This window comes from Eutrema salsugineum, unplaced genomic scaffold (genome assembly GCF_000478725.1).
Source record: "Eutrema salsugineum unplaced genomic scaffold, Eutsalg1_0 scaffold_10, whole genome shotgun sequence".
Lineage (NCBI taxonomy): Eukaryota > Viridiplantae > Streptophyta > Magnoliopsida > Brassicales > Brassicaceae > Eutrema > Eutrema salsugineum.
Window position 1 is genome coordinate 5,323,096 of NW_006256908.1, and position 24,795 is coordinate 5,347,890.

The 24,795-nt window shown below is 40.7% G+C and overlaps 3 protein-coding genes and 2 pseudogenes across 3 annotated transcripts; 4 read left to right on the plus strand and 1 right to left on the minus strand.

The window, feature by feature from the left end:
* Positions 1–2,078: 2,078 nt before the first annotated feature.
* On the plus strand, positions 2,079–3,830 carry LOC18026914 (UDP-glycosyltransferase 87A2). Its single transcript, XM_024147968.1, has 2 exons — positions 2,079–2,660; positions 2,773–3,830. Exons 1-2 carry the CDS (start codon positions 2,165–2,167, stop codon positions 3,651–3,653), a joined length of 1,377 nt encoding a protein of 458 aa, XP_024003736.1. The 5' UTR covers positions 2,079–2,164; the 3' UTR covers positions 3,654–3,830.
* Positions 3,831–4,705: 875 nt separating this feature from the next.
* On the plus strand, positions 4,706–6,873 carry LOC112081554. The gene has a single exon (XM_024148316.1). The coding sequence runs from the start codon at positions 4,729–4,731 to the stop codon at positions 6,871–6,873; it is 2,145 nt and encodes a 714-aa protein (XP_024004084.1). The 5' UTR covers positions 4,706–4,728.
* A 3,603-nt stretch (positions 6,874–10,476) lies between these two features.
* On the plus strand, positions 10,477–10,866 carry LOC112081555. Its single transcript, XM_024148317.1, has one exon. It carries the CDS (start codon positions 10,477–10,479, stop codon positions 10,864–10,866), a length of 390 nt encoding a protein of 129 aa, XP_024004085.1.
* Positions 10,867–17,704: 6,838 nt separating this feature from the next.
* Positions 17,705–19,308, plus strand: LOC18026915 (annotated as a pseudogene).
* A 1,833-nt stretch (positions 19,309–21,141) lies between these two features.
* On the minus strand, positions 21,142–23,909 carry LOC18026646 (annotated as a pseudogene).
* Between the last annotated feature and the right edge of the window lie 886 nt (positions 23,910–24,795).

The following is a 24,795-nucleotide window of genomic DNA, read 5'->3' on the forward strand; positions in this document are numbered from 1 at the left end:
CACGCCTGCACTCAGTAGAGTGGAGGATGAGATTGAGGCAGCGAAACAGAGATACATGGAAACAGAGGAAGATGTTTATCTTTGGAAAGCATCGGACGATCTGTATACACCTGTTTTAACACTACAAGCACCAGAAATCAGCTGATGCAACAATCGCCAAAGGTTCCCTGGGCTTCGGGTATTTGGTTTCAGCACCACACCCCGAAGTTCAGTTTTATTGCCTGGCTAGCTGCTCATGATCGCCTGTCGACTGGTGATCGCATGGCCTCGTGGAATCTAGACATCCCACGGAACTATGTTTTCTGCAATGCTCTGCTCGAAACCAGAAATCACCTGTTTTTTAGATGCCCGTATTCAAAGAGAATATGGTACACTCTAGCCAAAGGAGTTATGCAGCAATATTACTCTCAGAATTGGGCGATTTTAATTAATCGAATCTCGAATCCTGGGCGTGGCAAGGTGGATTCGTTCATCATCAGATACCTCTTCCAACTTACACTTTATGCAATTTGGAGAGAGAGAAATGCGCGCAGACATGGCAAAACCCCTAAAACATGGACTACAATGGTCAAGCTCATTGACATAGGAGTAAGAAACAGATTCAGCTCTATTGGTTGGTTGGGTGATGCAAGATACAGTGAGGGACTGCAGCGGTGGTTCTCATCTCAGGTGGATGCGGGATACTCACTAAGTGGCTTTTAGAAAAATGCTTTGTTTTTATTCTTTGATTTTTCTTTGACTGTTAAATGCTCGCATCTCACGATGTAGGAAAGCTTTTTTTTTTTGGTCTGAATAAAAATTTAACATTCATTCAAAAAAAAAAAGAATTTCAACATCTCTGGTTGTTATATTCGTGACACTAGCTATATTTTTTTAGCTATTTATGATATTTTAATGCTATTTTTTTTCTTTCTAAACTAGTAGGCAAAAAACTTAGCGTTCCACGTTAGAAACTAAAATTCAACTTAAAGTTAATCAATGGCCAAAAAATGAAATTATATTAGATAAATCTACATGTGAAAACCTTATATTGCACAGTAGCACATAACAGAGAGAGTCAGCACCTAACCTAGTCCATATATGTAACAACTAAAAAGTTCAAAACTCTCAAGACTCAAATGAAGATATGATTTGTAAAATATGGTTAGTAAATTACCAGCTATAATTCTATCTAAGAGCATATATATCAGTAAACTCCTCTCTTAAAGGTTCATCAGAATATAGTAATATTTTTTTTGGCTTTATTTTTTTTTCTTTTTTATTATTCGAAATTATTTTTTTTGACCAATGAGAATGTGACACGTGTGGAATAAACCATCTCTTCAGGCTCATCGGGAAGAGACTAAGCCATGAACTCCTGTTTTTTTTTTGTTTTTTTTTTGTGTTGTCTTAAAAACCAGGCCATAAACCTCTGATGGACATAGTCTAAACCGAATCTTTTTTAAAAAAATTTACAACAGACGGTAAATTCTTACATAGTAAATACTAGATTTTAACCAATTCATATTCTCATCTGAACATAAACGGGAAATACAAAAATGGTAGGGAGAAAATATATATCCAAGACTCGACTATATATACTAAATTCTTACATAGTAAATACTAGATTTTAACCAATTCATATTCTCATCTCAACATAAACGGGAAATACAAAAATGGTCGGGAGAAAATATACATCCAAGACTCGACTATATATAATATATGGTCCCATTTAGAGAAATAGGTTATCGAAAAACAAAAGATAACTCACTAAACACCATCGGGCGAAGATATATATGAAGGCCCATTACTCTTATATTGGGCCTTTTCATCAGATATTATAGACTTTCATTTTTTGTTTTTACAAATGTTTAGAGAAAGTGGACCACCTACACACATTTTTCAAGGATTCTTCCATTATTTCTGGGGTTTGTTTATACTGTATCATTCTAAAAAGGACCAATCTTGCCACGTACGCAAAATCTTACCCACAGAAAAAAAAAATGTCTTGTCTATCGATAGAGGAAAATTCCAACTTTGCAATGACTTTAAAGTGCCGTTACTACCCAATAACCAAACATTTGACCACATTTCGTTACGTTTAAAAGCTCCCATCCCACAGATTCTACGCTCTTCGTCACCTTTTAGTCACACTGACCAGAATAACTTATTTCTCTCTCACCCTATGGAACCAATTGCATCTCAGCCAGTCGAATTACGCCACGTGGTGGCCATGCCTTGGCCTGGTAGAGGCCACATCAACCCCATCATGAACCTCTGCAAACGCCTCGTCCGCCGATACTCAAACCTCATCGTCACGTTCGTCGTCACCGAAGAATGGCTCGGCTTCATCGGAACCGACCCGAAACCGGACCGGATCCGTTTCGCTACTCTCCCCAATCTCATCCCTTCCGAGCTCGTCCGGGCCAACGACTTTCCCGGCTTCGTCGACGCCGTCCACACAAGATTGGAGGAGCCGTTCGAACGGCTGCTTGACCGCCTCGATTCTCCGCCTCCGACCGCAATTATCGCCGACACTTACGTCTTATGGGCGGTTCCTGTCGGAGAACGAAAGAATATTCCGGTGGTTTCTTTCTGGACTATGTCGGCAACGATTCTCTCCCTCTTCATTCACTCCGATCTACTCATAAGTCACGGCCATGCTCTGTTCGAACCATCAGGTACATAAAGTTTCAATTTTTTTTTTTCAAATAGCAAAATCTCACCTTTTAAGTGAAGTTAATAACTTTAAACTGTAATTGACTATTATTGAATTTTGGGTGATTGTTCTAGAATCAAAAGAAGACGAAATCGTAGACTACATCCCTGGTTTATCTCCGACGAAAGTCCGGGATCTTCCGCCATTATTCGACAGCTACAACCTCAGAGTTTTCAAGAAAGCCAAGTTGTGTTTCGATACGATCCCGAGAGCTAAGTGCCTTCTCTTCACCACCGCATATGAGCTTGAACCTAAAGCCATTGACTTTTTCACTTCCAAGCTCAATATCCCGGTTTACGCCACTGGTCCGTTAATACCTTTCGAAGAACTCTCCGTTGGAAATGACGTTACCGAGCCCGATTACATCAAGTGGCTTGATGGGCAACCGGAAAGTTCTGTGCTTTACATATCTCAGGGGAGTTTTCTCTCTGTCTCTGAAGCTCAAATGGAGGAGATAGTGAAAGGAGTTAGAGAGAGCGGAGTCAGGTTCATTTGGGTGGCGCGTGGGAGCGAGAAGAAGATGAAGGAGGCTCTAAAAGGTAGCTCCGGTGTAGTGGTGAGCTGGTGCGATCAGCTGCGAGTTCTGTGCCACAAAGCTGTAGGTGGGTTTTGGACTCATTGCGGGTTTAACTCGACATTGGAAGGTATATATTCGGGTGTACCGATGCTAGCGTTTCCTTTGTTTTGGGATCAGATTCTGAATGCGAAGATGATTGTTGAAGAGTGGAGAGTTGGGATGAGGATAGAGAGGAGGAAGAAGACGGAGTTGTTGATTGTGAGAGACGAGATCAAGGAAGTAGTGAAGAGGTTGATGGATAGAGAGAGTGAAGAAGGGAAGGAGATTAGAACAAGGGTTTGTGATCTTAGTGAGATATGTCGAGGAGCTGTTGAAGGAAGCGGTTTGTCTAATGCTAACATTGATGCTTTCGTTAGGGATATTAGCAATATGAATTAAGGCTCATTAATGGAGAGCTTTGTTGTTACAATGAATGTTTTTTTTTTTCTTCTTATGTTAAATTGACATTAGACGTATGCTATACTGTTATAGCAGTAATTAAGCAGTATCTAGGATGGTTAAAAGATTCTCCACATTCACAATTTATAAGTTATAGTAAATTAGTTCAGTATATGAAACTAAGATCTTTTAAAGCAGACACAAATGAATCCATCTAATCGACCATAACAACGACAAAAGAAAAGATAGAACATAGAAGCAAACTTGAAGTAAACATCACAAATACACGGCCATTTAAATCACATAAGAACTATTTTATTGGCTAATGATAATACAATGTGGTGTCATTATGTCAACATACATGTTGTCGAGTCTAATGAAAAATGTTTTAGCACAAGAAAGGTGATGGTAGGTTAGCTACACCTAAATAAAAGCAAAATACAACATTTTGTGAAATTATTTTGGGCATGACTTGGTATGTGACATGAATAATACAATAACGAGATAACTAAATAATTGTTAGTGGAAATAGCTAAAGTGCTTTTTTTTTAAAAGACTTTTTCTAGAATTAACCGCTCAGGCCCTCTTCCCCAAACTTCCCCGAAATGTTTGAATTTTGCATTTGACATTCAACATCTACTTTCTCCTTCCCAAAATAGCTATGTTCTCTTCCAATCCGCCGAACCTACGCCGGCCTCCACCGGGTCTCAGGCCCCAATGCTCGTCAAAATCTCTTTCTCCAAGGTTGAGAAAGTAAAATAACCTGAAACAAGAAAGTTTCTTATGAGCTGACCTTAGCTAAGACTTAGAAAGATAGCTATATTCAGCTCTATTCTTGCGTGCAACCTCAAGGAATCCTCTGCACCTGTAAAAACCAAAAGCCCTGGGCTCAAGACGAAAAGATCTCTCAATCAATCTTACCTCAAGTTCACGAGTATACCGAAGACTTCTCCCTCGAGGGATGCTTTTGAGATTCTATAAGTCATATTTCTGCCTCTAGCCTTGTGCTAAGTCGTATCTCATCAGCTACATTCTCAAACCAGAATCTCTTTCTCAACACTCAGATCTATTAACCATGGAGAACACAAAGAATCTCGCTAACAGGAATCACGAAGAAGATGAAGAAGAGATCATCGACTTACCTCACGTGGACAACTCTCAACTCATTGCCCGTTTCAACCTAAGTCTGGTTGGACGCATGTTCAACCAAGATATCCGTAGCACAGAAGCCCTCATCGCCTTCATGCCTCGACAGAACATCTGGGACGTCAAAGGCAGGGTGCACGGGATAGACCTTGGAAACTCTCGATTCCAGTTCGACTTCGACTCAGAAGCGGATCTCCAGCGGGTGCTCAGCAAACGCCCCTGTCATTTTAATCGCTGGTCTTTCTCCTTGGAACGCTGGATCCCTCATGTTTGGGAGTCTTTTCCCAACAATATGACCTTCTGGGTGCGAATCTCAGGGATCCCTACTCACTTCTGGATGGAAGAAAATTTCCGAGCCATTGGAAATCGTCTTGGGGATGTAAGAGCGGTTGATGCACGAGCTGCAAGGATCCAGATTTCTTTGAATGCAGATGAGCCTCTGAGATTCAATGCAAGGGCAAGGCTTCAATCTGGAGAAGTGGTTAGAGTAGAGATGAAGTATAAAAAACTCGATCGATGGTGTCTCACCTGCAGACACATCTCTCACGACGAGAGAACTTGCCTTTTGCTCACTGAAGATCAAAGACGTGAGAAGATGAGGGAAAGAGAGGCTGAGAGGAACTTAGCTCGAGCATCGAGAGATGACCTGATTCGCGACAGAGACGTCTTGCAAATGAGAAGACAGGCAGGCCAGATCTCGTTACCTCTCCGTGACAGAACCACCCTCCCTTTGCAGGATGAAACCCGCAAGCTCTCGACAAAGGCCAAAGATGAAAGCTCCAAACCTCCGAAGGATAAGAAAAGAAATCAAATCCTCGATGAAAGGCGCCCTTCTGACAGAAGACCCGATAGCGTCTGGAACAGAATCGAATCAAGCGCTGGTTACCGAACTGAAGCAAGAAGGTATGAAAGAAAACATGAAACTGCAGATGGAAGCCACCCGAATGCCAGAGATGACTCAAGAGATGAGGAACCTGGATACCGAAAGCGACGATACGAAGAATCCTTCGCAGCAAGCAAGAAACAGATGGGGAAGAACAAACCAAAAGACCTACCTGGGAAGGATCTTTCCTCTGCTAAACCTTCACTGGCGAGACTCTCAGCAATGCCAACCAAGTCTTCTGACTCTCAGAGGACTATCTCGGATCCTCCAGCCAAAGCTAAACAGGGTGTCTCTTCCCCGGAGCACATGCATAGCAGACCATTCCACCTCTCCCTTACCAGTAAGACATCAAATCTGGGGAAAGGGAAGATGTATGAAACCGGTGAAACTTCAGAAGCAGGCAGTTCAGCAAAAAAAGCTCTCACTTTTGAGCCTGTGATCCCAATTGAATCAAACTCCATTCTAGGCGAACCCAAGCTGAGCAATGCGATGATTCTACCTCCGTTGGAACCTTGTCTCCATGAAAATTGGTATGAACAGACTCTGGAGGAAGATAGAGAAGACATAAATCTTACCACATCAAAACCAATCGACGAACAGCTCGAATTCCCGATGGAAGTGGTCATGGAGTCAGGCGGAGACTTAAGGACCTTCCACAATAACCAGGAGAACGAGTTGCTGGAGGATGAGCTTATGGAGGATCCAGCTTTGCTTAATAACAATGAAACAATTGAAGGCATCGATGAGGAAGACGAATGGATGAACGACGATGATCTCTTCGATGAAGGGGAACTGGACGAACTTCTGAAAGATGCTGACAGCCCTGCAAAGGATCAAAATGGAGAAGACCAGGAGATGATCAATGAGCTCGCGATCCCAGAGGCGAATCCGCCGAAGTTCAAAGCTGCTTCCTGGTTTAGATCCCCCGAAAACGCTGATGTAGGGAAGAAACAGGCGGCGGAAACTGATAAGAGCACCAGGGTGACCGGAAAAAAGAAACCGGCGCCGAGATCGCCGGCGGCTCGCGGTTTGTCCCTGAAGAAGAGGAATTTCCCTCTGGGTCGTGTCTCTCCAAAGACTAAGGGGAAAGGAAAATTCCCAAAAACAGGTCTAGGCCCATATGCAGATCAAGAAGAAAGCCCAAGGGAGATAAGAGTTCTAAGGCCCAGAAGAAAAAACAGAACTCTGTAACCGGGGGGGAGGAAACCCAGAAACCGGTTAAACATAACCCATGAACGTGATAGGCTGGAATTGTCAGGGGGCGGGAGCCGACCTGACGAAGGATCACCTAGAAGAATTGCACCACTGTTTTTCTCCTCGTTTTTTATTCTTATCAGAAACTAAAAACAATCGGCTTTTTATTCAAGATATGCAAATACATTTTGGCTATGACCAAGTCTGTACCATTGAACCGAGAGGTCGTAGCGGCGGTCTAGCCCTTTTTTATATGGATGAACCTTTAGTTGCTATCTCCTATTCGGATGAACATCTCATTGATGTAGAAACCAGTCTAGACGGACATAAAATTTTTTTAACGTTCGTTTACGGAGATCCGGTCATCAAAAACCGAGAATACGTATGGGAACGACTCACCCGAATGAGTCTTTCCAGAAAAGAAGCCTGGTTTATGATTGGGGACTTCAATGAAATCTACGGAAACAATGAGAATCGGGGAGGAAGACGAAGACCGGAATACTCGTTTATTCCTTTCTGAACTATGCTAGACAACTGTGGGATGCTCAAATTCTCGTTTAAAGGAAATTCCTTCTCATGGGTTGGAAGAAGACGTAACGGAAAGATCAAGTGTCGTCTGGATAGAGCGGTGGGGAATGGAGAATGGCAATCTGCCTTCCCCCATACCTCGGTGGAATACCTTAAATTATGGGGTTCAGATCACCGTCCTGTATTGGCCCGCATCCAAGTGGACAATCGAAGAAAGAGGAAGTCTTTTAGATTTGATAAAGATGGTTGGGAAAACCAGGATTCAAAGAGGCGGTAATCTCCGGCTGGGGCTCTTTGGATGGAATCCCACGTCGGGATTTCCATCGTAAAGTAGCAAACTGCCGGATCAGTATCTCTAGGTGGAGAAAGTCCCAATTTTCTAATTCCGAGAAGATGATAGAGGAACTCAAAAACAAATTGGATGCAGCCCAAGACGACGAAAACTCTACACTAGAAGAAGTTAAAGAGATTAGAAGAAACCTTTGTATTGCTCTTCGGGAGGAAGAAACATTCTGGAAACAGAAGAGCCGTGAACAATGGCAAAAATCCGGGGATAGAAACACAAATTTTTTTCATGCGCTCACAAAACAAAGGAGAAGCCAAAATCGAATCGTCGCTTTGAGGGATAAAAATGGGAATTGGGTAGAAAATTCACGAGGTATTGAACGAGTAGCCTCCCATTACTTCCAAGATCTGTTCACCTCGTCACAACCCCCGGAACCAGATAATGCTCTCCGGTTTATCACCAAGAAAGTATCGGAGGCGTCTAACCAGCGCCTCATTCAAGAACCCACAGAAGCCGAAATTAAAGAAGCGCTTTTCGATATCAATCCTGATAAAGCCCCGGGACCCGATGGAATGACGAGCAAGTTTTACCAAAGATTCTGGCAGGAGTTCCGCCACGACATTGTAAAATTAGTAAAAGATTTCTTCATAGCAGGATCTTTTGATCCCAGACTAAATCAGACCAACATCTGCCTGATCCCCAAGAAAGAAAAACCTAGAGCTATGACAGAATTTTGTCCGATAAGTCTATGCAACGTGAGCTATAAGATTATCTCAAAGCTCATGTGTAAAAGACTTAAAAAAACACTACCTAACCTAATTTCAGAGACCCAATCGGCCTTTATGGCTAGGAGGCTTATCACTGATAACATTCTGTTAGCCCAAGAGAATTTCCATGCCCTTCGCAGTAACCCGGTTTGCCGAAAAAACTTTATGGCCATCAAGACCGACATGAGCAAAGCATACGACAGAGTGGAATGGTGCTTCATTAAAGCCTTAATGATTAAATTGGGCTTCTCTGAGAGATGGGTTAACCTTCTGATGTTCTGTGTTTCATCAGTATCCTACCAAGTGTTGATAAACGGAGAACCAAGAGGGCATATCACTCCGACACGAGGGTTAAGACAAGGAGATCCTCTCTCTCCTTTCTTATTTATCCTTTGTACCGAGGCCCTGATCTCTCTCCTAAATGGAGCAGAAAGGGAAAACCGAATCTCTGGACTAAAAATAGCCAAGCAAGCCCTCCAGTCTCTTATCTACTCTTCGCAGATGATAGTTTGTTCTTTTGCCGCGCATATATCCAATAAGGAACCGAGATCTTCAAGATCATCAGCACATATGGCTCAGCCTCGGGACAACAACTAAACTTAGGCAAATCATATATTATGTTTGGGAACCGAGTTGATATGACATTGAAGCAAGGCATAAAAGATGCTATTGGAATAACAACAGAGGGAGGCATGGGCATGTATCTGGGGCTCCCAGAACAAATTTGTGGATCAAAGAAGAAAGTCTTCTCTTACGTCCATGATCGACTTAGTACCAGAGTGAACTCCTGGTCTGCAAGACTTCTCTCCAAAGGTGGAAAAGAAATTCAGATTAAATCGGTTGCCCAGACTGTCCCTACGTATGTTATGTAATGCTTCCTTATTCCCCAATGTGTGACCGATAAGTTACGGAGTGTCATTGCTAATTTCTGGTGGAGCTCAAAGCAGAATAGCAAAGGGATTCACTGGATAGCTTGGGACAAGATATGCATTCCCCAAGATATGGGAGGTCTAGGTTTCCGAGACCTTCAAGATTTCAATTTAGCCCTTCTAGCTAAACAGCTATGGCGCCTTATTCAATACCCCTCGTCTCTACTGGCCAGGGTTTTACGAGGACGATACTACAGAGAATCGGATCCGTTAGAGGATCGTCGCGTCTACTCCCCATCCTATGGGTGGCGGAGCATTTTAGCTGCAAAACCATATCTAATGATGGGACTGCGGAAAACAATAGGGTCGGGTTTAAATACAAGGGTCTGGAGCGAACCATGGATCCCGGATACTAGAGCTTGACCGGTGAGAGCCACCCCGCAAATCGGCTATCAGGACCCGGGGTTACTTGTTTACTCCTTCATCCGATAAGATACAAAGGAGTGGGATGTTCCTCTTCTTAGGGTTTTCTTCCAACCAGAGGATGTTTCCCTGATTCTAGGAATGAGACCTAGTCGCAACCGTTGCCCGGATGGATACGCAAGGAACCATTCAAAATCAGGACTCTATTCGGTTAAGACGGGCTATGACCTGATTAGGAGGTCAAAATTACAACGGGAACCTAATATGGTGGGGGAACCGAGCATTACGGTATTGCAAAGACAGGTGGAAAACCAGCTGCCCCGGCAAAATGAAGCATTTCATGTGGCAATCTTTGTCAGGATATGTGGCTACATGTCATAATCTAACATACCGACATCTTGGATCTGACACGAGCTGTCCCCGATGTGGCGATCCCGTAGAATCTACAAATCACCTCCTATTTTTATGTCCCCCGACACTTCAAGTCTGAGCGTTATCGGACTTTCCGTCCCGTCCGGGCCTCTTCCCGAGTACTTCTATTTACCAAAATATGAGCTTTCTCTTTTGGCAAACAAAAGAGTTAGGCATGACGGATCCTCAGAAGGATTTATACCCTTGGATCCTATGGTTCATTTGGAAAGCAAGGAACGAAAAAATCTTTAACGGGAAATCAATTTCCCCACAAGATACCCTGATCCACGCAAGGGTAGAATCTGAGAGCTAGAGAATGGCGAACCAACCAGAGGAAGCAAAGGAAGCAGAGGTCTCCTCTCGTCCCCAAATACCTTCCCCCGCGAACCAACGGGTCCCAACATGTTGGATCGATGCCTCGTGGATTGATCACGGACCTGTCAGTGGACTCGGGTGGAGCCTGGTGAACGCTGGGGAAGAGGAGCTGTTTGGTCAACAAGGATGCCGCAGAAGCCTTTCCGTCCTTCATGCGGAGATGGATTGTCTTTTGTGGGCTATGGCAGCCCTGAGTCAACGACACATAAGAGCGGTGCTTTTTCTGACCGACTGTTCTGATCTAGTGAGTATGACGGATTCCCCAGCTGATTGGCCGTCTTTTACGTCCGAGCTAGAAAATCTACGTATCCTTCGTGAGAACTTCTCATAGTTTTCCATCTCCCATATCCCGATGAATGATAATGTCCGGGCAGATAGTCTTGCAAAAGGAGCCCGAGCAAAAGGACAAATATTCACCCACATCGATCATAACGAGTCGGTTAAGGACGGTGCACAAAACCACCTCCAAGCCGGCCAACTGTGATGTAATAGTTTGGGTAGTCGACAAAAAAAAAAAAAGCTAAAGTGCTTTTTTGTTTTGTAGCAAAAGTGCTAAACTATAAGTTTTTGTATATCAGTTATAAATTTTTGGAGAGCTAGTTTAGAGCAGCTCCAACAATGAGCTCTACAAGAGCTCTTACGAGTTTTTGAGTTAAAAAAAATGTTTTAATGTCAAAAATGTTCAGAACCGTCACTTATTTGAGAGTTTTCAGAATCCCATCAGAACCCCATCCGTGTCAGCTCGTGATTGGTTGGCGTTTTTATATTTTTTTTGTTTTTTTAATTAGAAGACTGTTTGAATTAGAGTCTTTCTCTTTTTTTTTTATATCCATTTTCTCCTTCTGATTTGTCTCAACTTGGTTCTTCAGTGATGTATACTCAAACAGAGAAAACACAAACCTACTCTCTCTAACAGAGAAACATAAAAGGTTCTTTAGAGCATCCTCAATGCAGAGACCCTTATGGGATTTTTTTAATATTATTATTGGATTAAAAATTTAGTTAAGAAACTATTGAATTTATAAGGTCCAATGCAGAGACCCATATGGGTTTTAAAAAAAAAAAAACAATCTGTCACCGAGTTGACCACGTTAACGAGCAGACTCTTGATCTTCATAGCAGAAATTGGTTTAGACAAAAGTGTGTTTAAACTTTAAAGCAAAGAACATTGGGGAGTTGAAACATTTGATAATAATACCACATTAATATCATTCCAAACGATTATTCAAAGAACATGACACCATGATATAACTTAATGAAAAATACGTACAAAAAAAAAGAGAGAGACAGAGATGTTACATGTAGAGCTATGTCATGAGAATGATATCGATCAACAAGAATTTGGTGTGAATCTTCCGGATTCAAATAGCAGAAGTTTATAGATATGTACCAGAAAATAAGGCAGAGTGATGATGTTGGTGACGAGAAGCCATTGAACACCATAGCCAACAAAGCCCATACCCGCCGCCGTGAAAAGAACGACGGAGAGAGGGAGATAATCTAGAGCGATCCCAACGACCACCCGAACGCTTTTCCCAATTCGGAAGCCACGGCAAGGTAATTCAACCTGACCTGACAAATCCCGAGTACTGATTTGAGATGGGAGGAGTAAGCTGAGAAATTGAAATTAGTCCTTGTTGATGCCTGGATCCAGATTGCCGCCACGAGCACAGTCCATTTCCGCCAGCGACAGAACATGGTCACGAGAGGCGGCCTGACAGAGAAAACAAGGAGGGAAGACCGAAAAAATCTGCAATGGAAAAAAAGAGAAGGAAAAAGATTTGTCCCCATATTCTTTAGCAAATAAAAAAGAGACATGTGGATGAAGAGATGAGGAAGAGACGTCTCCAAATAAGAAACGTATATGAGAATAAAGAGACCCAGTCCAGTTTTTTTAATATTAAGTTTCTTTAGAAACGCTCTTATATACCTCGTTAATGATGTTCTTAGCTATAATTAGAGCAGCTTCAATGGTGATATCTTTTTGGGGTTCATCTGGAATTTTTTATTCATTTAATTTGGAAAAATGAAAAATTTAGAACCCAACAAATTTTTATGTTCAATGGTGATTCCCAAATTTTTTTCTGTTTACCGCAAAGCTCCAAAACGCACAGCTTCATTTTTTTTCTTTTCATCCAATTAGAAGCTGCCACGTTGCGACAAACCCAGGTTCATCAGCCTTTTAAGAGACAAGATCATCGAATTTATGGGCTTTTACAATTTTTTTTGTGGTTTTTACCTATGAATTTGAGCCATGGTATCCTCTTGAACCTCCATTGGAGGTGCTCTTACAGCCAACACGATTCATCCTCAAATTGATCCTTTTTACGGTGAGCAATTGAGAATACAGAGATATGTAATATTACCTAAACTCCTTTGACTTGTATCTGCTGACTCATAGAAATGGAAAAAAAACATTCAAGAAAAAAAGAGAAACCGAGAACACCCGAAACCGAGAACATTTCGTGTCTAATTCAATCATTCTAACCACCAATCACAAACAACAACAAAGCCAAAAGCAAACAAACAAGGCTTGATTCTCGGACAACCTAATAGGTTCAACGATATCAATGCATCAACAGAGGCAAAAGTAAGGGTTTAGATTAATGGTACCTCTTTAATAGACTCTTCCTATGCTCGATCGATGACCAATTGGCTTTTGTTTTTAAAGCCACAACACCGACGGAGAGGAGTCGCCGCCGCTTTGGACTACTGCAGAGAAGTTGCCGCCGCCTCGGATGATTGGAGCGGAGTCGCCGCCGCCTCGGACGCATGGAAAGGACTCGACGCCGAAGCTTTTGTTGGAGACGAGTCGCAGTTCCTTGGAATCGTCGATATCTTTACTTGCTTAGAAGTTAGAAGTGTTAGTTAGAGCATCATTATCCCTGTATACCATATAGGTTTCTTAGTTAATTTTTAATTAATAAATTTAGGTTAAGAACCTTTCTTAAAAAATTATGTTTTTTATGCTTTAACGGTAGAAACCTTAATGGGGTTTTGTAATTAGACTTTTTGGAAAGTTTATGGTTATAAGTTGCAGAAAGGGTTTATGGACTATTCCAGCAACCTTTGAAAAAATATGCATCCAAAAGGGAAACAAGAAGCATACCGATTTCATCCTAGCGGCTGTGTTGGCAATATCAAGAGTTTCAGTATCTCGCTTCACTCCATACGTTTTCATCACAGCAGCATCAGAGAATTCACTCAGCGGAATCAGAGCTGAAATGTTTACAACACAAAACCAAGAGTAACTGGAAAAACAACAATTAACGTTGACCAAGAAGAAGCAATAGGCTTTATCATGTTCCAGAGAAATGAAGAAAGAGTTCATAAAAACACAATCAAATAATAGCTACTGAAACAGATTCTTTCGAATCTTAATCAAGCAATTGTAGGTTTAACAGAAAAAAAAACAGGGTAAGATAAGAAGCAGACACTAAATCCTTCAAAAAGATCAATCAATCATCGATCTCTAAACAAATTCAGGAGAGAAATCGAACCAGTATCAAAAAATCAAAACAATTTAGAAGCCTCCATACTCTTTGGTGGAGTAGCGGAAGATTAGTAACCTAGGGACTAAGAGAACTTGAGGAGAACTCTGGATGAAATAAGGTTTTGTTCTATTCGAGACAGAGATCGAACAAAACAGAGGTCGAGAGTGCTCCTCTCAGCGCTAAGCAAGGCAAAGCTCTTTGGGAAATTTAGATTTCCTCTTTTTGGTTTTTTTATTGATTTTCTTAGAAGCAAAACGTGAATCAAAAACAAAGACTCGACTACCTTATATAGCTGCTAACAAAGCCCTAAGCCATAGGAATTCCTAAACAAAAAGGAAAAGTGCTTAAACCGTCAAAGAAATAAAAAGGAAAAAACACAACTTGAAAGACACGTAAACAACAAAGCCAAAAGACGTAAGAAACTTCTAAACAGATAAGGATGCTCTGCATCAGGTCCCCTGGGTAGAAGAGGATTCGCCCTCGAATCTGGAATGTCATTTTCACCATGATACCGAAATATGTGCTTAACATTAAACACATCAGCCGTGCGAATGTCTGGTGGAAGACGGACACGATATGCATTAGCGTTAATGCGTTCAACAATCTCAAGAGGGCCAAGCTTCCGAGAACGCAGCTTGTTGTACTCACGAGCTGGAAATCGTTCCTTCGTTAAAATGACCCACACCATATCACCTGGTTGAAACTCGACTTCCCGACGATGTGTGTCTGCTTGTGCTTTGTAAGATGCTGTCGCCGATTGCAAATTTTGTTGAGTTTCCTGATGAATGGTTTGAACATTTTCCACAAAATCAATTGCCTGACCATGAAGACGAACGCGATCTGGAAGTGGCGCAAGATCTAGTGGACATCGCGGAATTACGCCATAAACAACCTTGAACGGACAAAACCCAGAACTCCGATTACTAGCGTGATTGTGAGCAAACTCGGCGAGACAAAGCTTGCTGTCCCATGATTTGAGATTTTTGCCGACCAAACTGCGAAGCATGTTTCCTAAAGCTCTGTTAGTAACCTCTGTTTGCCATCGGTTTGAGGATGATATGCGATACTCATATCCAGACTAGTGTGGAGCAGCTTCCACACAGAACGCCAAAAGTGACTTAGAAAACGTGTATCCCTGTCTGATACAATGGAAGAGGGCAAGCCATGCAGGCGATATACCTCAGTAAAGAATAAAGAGGCCACTTGAATAGCGTCTGTCGTTTTCTTACAAGGTATAAAATGGGCCATCTTCGAAAAGCGATCCACAACAACAAAGATGGAATCAAAACCTCTTTGAGTACGAGGTAAGCCAAGAATAAAGTCCATGCTGATATCAGTCCATGGCTGAGTCGGAACAGGGAGAGGCAAATATAAACCAGCATTCGAAGCAGAACCTTTAGCTTGCTGGCAAGCCCGACAGCGTTCAACAAATCGCACCACGTCACGCCTTAAGGAAGGCCAAAAATAAGAGGTTGATATCAACTGCAAAGTACGATCCCTCCCAACATGTCCTTCATCATGCAACTCCTTGATAATACGCAGCCGTAAACTGCAATCAGGATACACAACTGATTTTCCTTGAACAAGAAGCAATCTTGGAGAGAAAAATCGGACGTCGTACCACTGTTCACGTCACCAAGAACGCTCGCAAAGTAAGGATCCGAACAATATAGGTCAGCAAAGGAGGAAAACCCAGGCACAGACGTGTGCATAGTCGTCACTAACGCATGACGCCTGTTCAAAGCATCAGCGACTCGATTAAGATTCCCTGCTTGATGTCGAATAGTAAATGTGAATTGCTGTAGAAAGGCAATCCAAGTAGCATGACGAGAGGACACCTTTGCTTGACTATCCAAGTGTTTAAGCGCATCATGGTCCGTAAATAGAATGAACTCACGGTGAAACAAGTAATGACGCCAATGCTTTATTGCCTGCACCACGGCATAGAATTCAATATCATAAGTACTATAGCGAATCCGTGCACCCGAAAGTTTCTCACTATAGTAAGCAATGGGACGACCCAATTGACTTAACACAGCACCAATCCCAAGTTTAGAAGCATCACTGTGAAGTTCAAAGGCTTGCGTAAAATCTGGTAAAACAAGAATTGGAGCAGTAGTAAGTTTTTCCTTTATCGTCGCAAACGCAGATGAAGCTTCTTTGGTCCAAGCGAATTTGCCAGCTTTCATACAATCAGTGATGGGTGCCATGACAATACTGAAATGAGGAACGAAGCGCCGGTAGAATGAAGCAAGACCGTGGAAGCTGCAAACCTCCGTTAAGGAGCGTGGTTCTGGCCAAGTACGCACGGCTTCGACCTTACTGCTATCTACGGAAAGGCCATCTCTAGAGACAACATATCCCAAAAAAAGAACATGATCAGCTCCAAATTCGCACTTCTGTTTGGCGACATAAAACTGATCGCGACGTAAAACCTCCAAAATACTACGTAGGTGCCGTAGGTGTTCTTCAAGAGACGAACTGAATATCAAAATATCGTCAAAGTAAACGACGACAAACTTTCTGATGAATGGTCGTAAAGCTTGGTTCATCACACGCATGAAAGGAAAAAACACAACTTGAAAGACACGTAAACACCAAAGCCAAAAGACGTAAGAAACTTCTAAACAGATAAGGATGCTCTGCATCACTCTTTGATTAAACAAACCCAGGAGAAATTAGAATCAAAATCAACAAATAAAAACAAAATCAGAAGAAAGTTCTCGCTTACCCTAGAAATTGTCTAGGAAATCCTGAACCTTCGATGCCGTCAGGGAGAGGAAACAAAGAATTCATCGCCTTCAAGAGCCCGGAGGAGACGAGCATGTCGACAGAGATATGGTCGGAGCAAACGAAGAGTCGTCGTCCAAGGAGAAGCGAAATGGTTCGGGGAAGAAAGAAAGAATAAAAAAATATTTTTTTGTTAATTTTTTTTAGCCAATCACAAGGTGCCAGCTATACAAGAAGATCGTTTCTTCTAGTACCCAAATAAGGAGCCATCTTTCATTTTTTGGGCATTTTTGATTTAATTTTAATTGTAAAAAGTCTTAAAAAACTTATAAGAACCTAGCGATAAAGATGGTCTTAGTGTATGGTGTGAAACACCGAAACAGATATTTATCTTCGATTTACTTGAAGATGTTGACAGTTATCCTGTGGATATGCTGATTTTATGTCTTCCTAAATCAATATTGGTCCAAATGATTGTTTAATTCTTGTGTACCACTTTGCTAAGGAAACTGGACAAAATTAGGTGATAGCTCAGCTATCAAACTTTTGTTATTTGTTTAATGGTTAACGGTTATGAAATTTTTATTTGTAGAACCTCACTTAAAACTTATCATTAAAACCTATCATTGGACAGTAAAACATATCAAAAATTTAATGGAGGTTCTTAAACATAAAAGTAACAAAAAACTATTAAAATAATGATCAGAACCCCTTAAGAAATTCTACCTTTGGAGGTGGTCAGCTAATTGTATATAGCGAAATTAATTTTCAAAAACGTAAAACATAAAAAATTGATGAATATCAATAGTAAAATTAGCAGAATCACATTTTCACTTTTCAAAAAACGTGATCAACTGGTATACCATTTCCAAACATTTATCACGTTTTGTTACAAAAGTTAATAAAAATTCAGCATCATCAGAGTGACCACTGACCAGAATCACTTGATCACACATGGATCCAATCAAACCTCAGCCATTCGGATTCCGCCACGTGATGGCCATGCTTTGGCCCGGAAGAGGCCACATCAACCCCATGATGAACCTCTGTAAACGCCTCGTCCTCCGAGACCCTAACCTCATTGTCACGTTCGTCGTCACCGAAGAATGGCTCGGGTTCATCGGATCCGACCCGAAACCCAAACGAATCCACTTCGCCACTCTCCCAAACCTCATCCCCTCCGAGCTCATCCGAGTCCACGAATTCACTGCCTTCATCGACGCCGTCCAGACCAGATTAGAGGACCCGTTCGAGCGGCTTCTCGACCGCCTAATTTCGCCGCCTCCCACCGTAATCATCGCCGATACAAACGTGGTTTGGGCGGTGCGTGTCGGAGCACGAAGGAATATTCCGGTGGCTTCTTTGTGGACTTGGTCGGCCACGATTTTCTCCCTTTTCCTTCACTCCGATCTGCTCGAATATCGCGGCCATTTTCCGATCAGACCATTAGGTATCTTCAATCCTTTAAATCTCTGAGCTTTGTTTATCGACAATTCGTGATCGTTTTTTGAATCCGGGTTTTGTTTCTAGATTCGAAAGAAGATGAAATTGTTGATTACATCCCCGGTTTATCTCCGGTACGACTCCGTGACTTGCCGGAGATCTTCCACGGCTACAGTTATCAAAGCTTTGGTAAATTCAAGAAGTGTTACGATGAGCTCTCTAAAGCTAAGTATCTTCTCTTCCCCTCTGTTTATGAGCTGGAACCTAAAGCCATCGACTTTTTCACTTCCAAGTTTGATTTCCCTGTCTACGCTACTGGTCCGTTAATACTTTTTCAAGAACTCTCCGTTGGAAATGACGGTAGCGAACCGGATTTCATCAAGTGGCTTGATGAGCAAGCAGAAAGCTCTGTGCTTTACATATCTCAGGGGAGTTTTCTTTTAGTCTCTGAAGCTCAGATGGAGGAGATATTGGAAGGAGTTAGAGAGAGCGGAGTCCGGTTCCTTTGGGACCCAAAGTTTGGGTGGCTCGTGGGGGCGAGTCAAGGCTTAAAGAGGCTCTTGTAGGTAGCTCAGGTGTTGTGGTGAGCTGGTGCGATCAGCTGCGAGTGCTGTGTCACAAAGCTGTAGGTGGGTTTTGGACGCATTGTGGGTTTAACTCGACTATGGAAGGGTTATATTCGGGAGTACCGATGCTGACGTTTCCTCTGTTTTGGGATCAGTTTTTGAACGCGAAGATGATTGTTGAGGAGTGGAGAGTTGGGATGAGGATGAAGAGGAGGAAGAAGACGGAGTTTTTGTTGGTGAGGAGAGACGAGATCAAGGAAGTGGTGAAAAGGTTTATGGATGGAGAGAGTGAAGAAGGGAAAGAGATGAGAAGAAGGGTTTGTGTTCTTAGTGAGATATGTCGAGGAGCTGTTGCAGAAAGTGGTTCTTCTGATGTTTACATTGACGCTTTCATTCAAGATATTACCAAGATTGGATGACTTCTTTGTGTTGTTGTTGTTGTTGTAAGGTACTAATCAAGGTTCCATTTGTTGTTTGAAATAATGGTGTATGAATATGTAAAGATTCAAACTTTTTAAGAGATTACGATTGTTTATACAACTCTCGGTTTTGTTTAATAGTGTATTTTGTTAAACTCTTGATCAGATCTTTGTAGCGCTTTTGTTTTGTTGACCGTTCCTGATTCTGTTTGACTTACAAAATTGATTTTATCCATCCATCAGAGACTCCAACTTTGTAGACGTCGCCGAGCACTAGCAGCAACCTAAGAAAACGGTGACAGTTTTCACGAACACGAAACGAAATATCATGGTGTTAGGTCTTCTTTGTTGTATGTCGTGGCCACTACTACAAAAAAACATTGCCGAAAATCTACGAAAAATATCGTAAAAAAAAAATGTAAGAAACAGCTCTTTTTTACCAAATTCTTACGAAATTTTGTCATAAGAAATCGGCCGTCGGAAATTGTAAAATGTAAAAAAATGGTAGGAAATTTCCTACGAAAATGTTGGTAGTATAGTTTTCCTACGAAAATTTTAGTAGTACTTTCCTACCAAATTACTACCATTTTCTATCAGTTAGTGTTACTTCCAATTTTCTATAAAACATCACTTATTTATTTTTTACGATTTTTTTACTAATCTTTTACTACTAATTTCTTACCAATTTCCTACCAATATAATTTTTAAAAATCAAAAATTAAATTAATATCGGAAATTAAGTTTAAATTAAAATAAAAATTAATTATAAATTTGATTAATGAAATATATACAAAAAACAAAATAAATTCTATAATTACTATGAGCTTAAAATTTGACTAAGCAATTATTAATTAGAGGGAGAGAAGGTGAAGACTCTTATTTAAAGAGCAACTTATTCAACTAAATTAACTTAGATTATCGATGTGGGACAAATAAAAAAACATAAGTTTCCTATGAAATTCTTACGATTTTTTCTACAAATGATATTTCGTAGAAAATCCGTAGAAAATTTTAACTTTGCTCTTTTTATAGTGCAGTTTCTTCATCTAAATTCTTTACTTTTCGATGTGGGACAAACAAAAATACATATTTTCCTACAAAAGTCTTACGATTTTTCTACAAACATTATTTCGTAGGAAATCCATAGGACAATTTCCTACAAAATTTCCACCAGTGTAACAGTCAATTGGATCCTACAACTTTCTTACCAAATTTTGACCATATTTTCTGCGAATATAAATTTGGTAGGTTATTGGTTGGATATATCTTAACTTTTTGACATTTTCTTTTCGTAAGAAATTTCTTACCTATTTTCTACCACTTTTATTTTTCGTCATAATTGCGTAAGAAATTGGTGAAAACTATTCTTACCAAATACATTCGTAGGAATTTTCGTAAGAATATGACATGTTTTCTTATAGTAGGCCATGATTCGATGATATCGAGAGAAAGAGTGTTGATCAATGATAATGAGTGTACAAGCAGAGCCGGCCCTGAACGGCATATTTTTTGCATTGGCCACAAGCTATAGAGCAAAAAATGGGCTGTTTTGTATATTTTTTCAAAAAATGGGCTGTTTTGTTTTCAAAATTTTTTATGTAAAAATAAGGGCCGCAAACATGAGCTTGGTTTGCTTGGGCTCAAGGCCGGCTCTGTGTACATGTGAGAAAGCATAGGTTTTACGATCCCTAATCCTTTTCTTTTTAGGATTTTAGGTTATTTCCTTTCTATAGCTTTAGTAGATTAATCGAAGATATAGTCCTTTTGGAAATTGAAATGTATTGACTTTTCCTTTACTGATTAGCTCTATATTTTTTTTTCGGAGGAAAATATAAAAAAAACAAATAAAATAATAAAATAAGTTCTTAGAACTTGAATAAAGACTAGGTCTTTGATCAGATCCATCGCTGTTACATAGTCTATGATTATGAGTATCACACATAAAAAAAAGGAATCACAAAACACATATCTCCTTGAGACAAAGAACAGTATCTCTAAGGCTTGTTTCTGTAGGAGTGAACTCAACTCCCAAACTTTTCACTTTCCCCACACACACTTTGTATGTCACCAAATTAATCCCAATGTATTCATTATTCCTAAGATTAAATCAAAAGAACAATATTGTTAATTTGTACAGTAAAAAACGTATTTGTAACTCTAATAAATACAAGTGATCAATAAAAAGCAAACAAAACTCACTTATCATCAGCAATGGACAAATCAGTATAGAATTCGCGCAAAACTTTCTCAATGTCGTTTAATGTCACAACCGGACCATCAATGATGTATCTACCATTGGCTGATGGAGTCTCGAGTGCTTTGACATGAGCTAGAGCAACATCTCTCACGTCCACAAACCTATAATGTTTGCTATTAAACGGATCCTTACCCTTTATAAGTTCCACAATCACTTCTACCGAGACATTCAGTCTTCAGACTTGGCTGCAATATTGGTCCAATTACAAGCCCTGGATTCATCACGATCAAGTCGATCTCATTAGCCTTGGAAAAACTCCATGCTGCATCTTCTGCTAAAGTCTTAGAGAGTGCATACCATTTATGAAAAAGGAAAAAAAAGTAAGAACTATATTGCGTGTTCTCACGAACTCATTGATGTGTTATACAAAAAACACTATTTAAAGACTTTTTTCTTTTCACAAAAAATTGGATCAGAGAAGGTGGTTTCATCTACTAACTCGTTTGGTCCAAAGGGGGACTCACGAGCAAGAACTGCAGCCATGGACGATGTTACGATCACTTTCTTGACAGAAGACACTTTGATACAAGTCTTTAGGACGTTTAAAGTACCCTTGACTGCTGGATCGATCATCTCAGCCTGCAAAATCAAGAATAGCGGTTAATTTTTTTATAAGTTTCCAAGTCAAAGCCAGTTAGCTATGGAGTCATGACTAGTTTAACGTGAGGCTGATCTACATATATTTCATTTATGTATTAATTTTTATATCCTCTCTGATTTCATATGTGGGATTACTTATAAGGATTTTGTTGGTCAGAACAAAGTAATGTCGTTGACGAACGTGAGGATCAGCGACAATGAGTGTAACCGGTGAAGCTGTGTGGACGACAGATATCACATCCTTTGATTGCGTGGTCGAAAGAACCTTCTTCTAAAAGATTTGCTTTAAATAATTTGAGTCTTTCTTTTGATACCTACTAAAGAAGATACATGCAGGAACCAAAGGAGTCCCATGGCGCTGCAATGAAACAAATCTTAAGGTACTTGCGAGGTACTTTAAGCTATGGTTTAACCTTCGGCAAAGCAGATGTGAAAGGATTGGTTGGGTTCAGTGATAGTAGTCACAATGTTGACATCGACGATGGCAAGAGTACCTCAGGTCACGTTTTTTATTTGAACAATTGTCCGATTACCTGGTGTTCTCAGAAGCAAGAGACTGTTGCATTATCTTCATGTGAGGCTGAGTTTATGGCAGCTACAGAAGCAGCCAAACAAGCAATATGGCTTCAAGAGTTACTCGGTGAGGTCACAGGAACAGAATGCGAGAAGGCAAAGGTGTGTATAGATAGCAAATCAGCAATAGCTTTGACAAGAAATCCAGTATTTCATGGGAGAAGCAAGCATATACACCGGAGGTACCATTTTATAAGAGAATGTGTTGAGAATGAACAAATTCTTGTCGAGCATGTTCCTGAACTGAGCAGAAGGCTGATATTCTGACAAAGGCACTTGGAAGGATTAAATTCAAAGAGATGAGAGATCTCATAGGAGTGCAGAGAGTATCCAAAGAAGATTTCAAGTTTAAAGGGGAGAATGTTAGAGTAAACTTGAAGAGCAAGTTATCCAATTCCTAACTAAGTTGTATTTAGGAATAATAAGTGATTTTAGGAAATATTCTATTTTGTAGTTCTATTAGGTTTAGGAGTTATCTATTCCTATATAAGGAGTTGCTAAAGTTGTAGCATCCCTTAAGAGATTGTGAGCTTTAGTTTTGAGTTATTTTATAAAGCAATAAGAGAAGAAGTTATTTTGGTGATCTTATTATCTAAGGCATTCGAACAATATTTGGTATCAGAGCTAAGAAAACCAGCGATCCAAAGCAAAGAGGTTCGAATACGAAGATGTTGTATTATGTTTGATTTTTGTGCGTGTATGTTTGAGTGTTGTTATCTTTGGGTGTGTTTTGAGTTTGGATGCAATTTGTTTGAGTATCTTTTGTGTGTTTCTAGATAGTGTGAGTAACCCACACAAGCAGAATTAGATCGGCTCGTCAGAGACAAAATAGAGAAAGAGATTTACTTTAATTACCTGACCTCTCACAAGCTCTTGGCTACAAAATAGCCTCTGGAAATCTCAAAGATACAATGAGACAGGACACACGAGAAGAAAGAAATTAAAAAAACAATTACTAGACCCCTAATATACTCTTGGCTGCTGAATTTTCTAAGCAAATTTCATTGGCAGACAACACACAACAACAAAATGAGACTACAAAAATCAAGGCCCAGAGAAAAAAATGCAATAAATTAGGTAAACAATATCACACATGAGAAATAAAAACTGCAAAACGGCTTTCTACAGGGTACACTAATGGATGAGGTGTACATGGAACAGCCTCCAGGTTTCATTGATGCAGACCGACCAAATCACGTATGTCGTCTCCGCAAAGCCATCTACGGTCTTAAACAAGTGCTGCGAGCCTGGTATATTGAACTAAAAACTTTTCTTCTTACCGCTGGCTTCATTTACTCTGTTTCCGACACTTGACTCTTTATTTTGAAGCGAGGGAAATCTGTGGTCTACATGCTGATAACACCGTATTCTGACCACTTTTATGGATCATAATTGTATCTTATCCAGGTGTTTTAACTCTGTTTTCAATGGTTTTTAAAGTGTTTTCAATGTTTTAGAGTTTCAAAATACTTTACAGGAAACTTGGGCAAAAGATATGCAATTTGGAACAAATGAGCAATTTTGGATAAATGCAGACCGTCAGAAGTATGACAAGCGATGAAGACCTTCTCACCGTCTGATCACCCCCAAAATTTGAGACAACATAGAGGATCCAACCAGCTTTCTAATGCACTTGGTTTGGAGACAATCCAACGGTTAGATCTTCAGATACTCCCGATGCAAGAATGACAGAAAATGCAGTTCCAGAAGAGAGCAGGTGCCGGGACCGCGGCCAACACCCATTTTCCCGCGGGTAGAGCCACCGCGACCGCAGACTTTGGTCGTTCACTTTCCCGACGACTTAATTAAAGCCCAGATCAATTCCCTTCGTTATTTTTGAAGCCCTAAGTGTCCAGAACCACCCCAGGAGCTATAAATACCCCCTTTAGGTCATTCCTAAAGGTGTGTAGACGACATAAGATAGAAAGAGAGAGAGACACACAAACCCTAGAGAGAGGGAGGCCGCTGGTTTTTGAAGGAGGAGCCGCTGCCGAGGAGAGCATCATCGCGCCTCCGTCGTCGCTTCCGTTCTTCGTTCTTCTTCCTTCTTTTCTTTAATTTCCTGCAACTTTCAATACTCTGTGATGATTGTTTACAATATGTTTGAGTAGTTACCCAGTTGGGTTTAAAGGGATTTTTCAAAGGGAATTTCATGTGTCTTTGCTTATGAATCGATAG

What these genes read in the sequence shown, in the direction of transcription:
- LOC18026914 (XM_024147968.1), top strand. Translation starts at nt 2,165, where the DNA reads ATGGAACCAATTGCATCTCAGCCAGTCGAATTACGCCACGTGGTGGCC. An exon ending in TGCTCTGTTCGAACCATCAG is followed by an intron (nt 2,661 to 2,772) that starts GTACATAAAGTT and finishes TGATTGTTCTAG; the next exon opens with AATCAAAAGAAGACGAAATC.
- LOC112081554 (XM_024148316.1), top strand. Translation starts at nt 4,729, where the DNA reads ATGGAGAACACAAAGAATCTCGCTAACAGGAATCACGAAGAAGATGAA.
- LOC112081555 (XM_024148317.1), top strand. Translation starts at nt 10,477, where the DNA reads ATGGCGAACCAACCAGAGGAAGCAAAGGAAGCAGAGGTCTCCTCTCGT.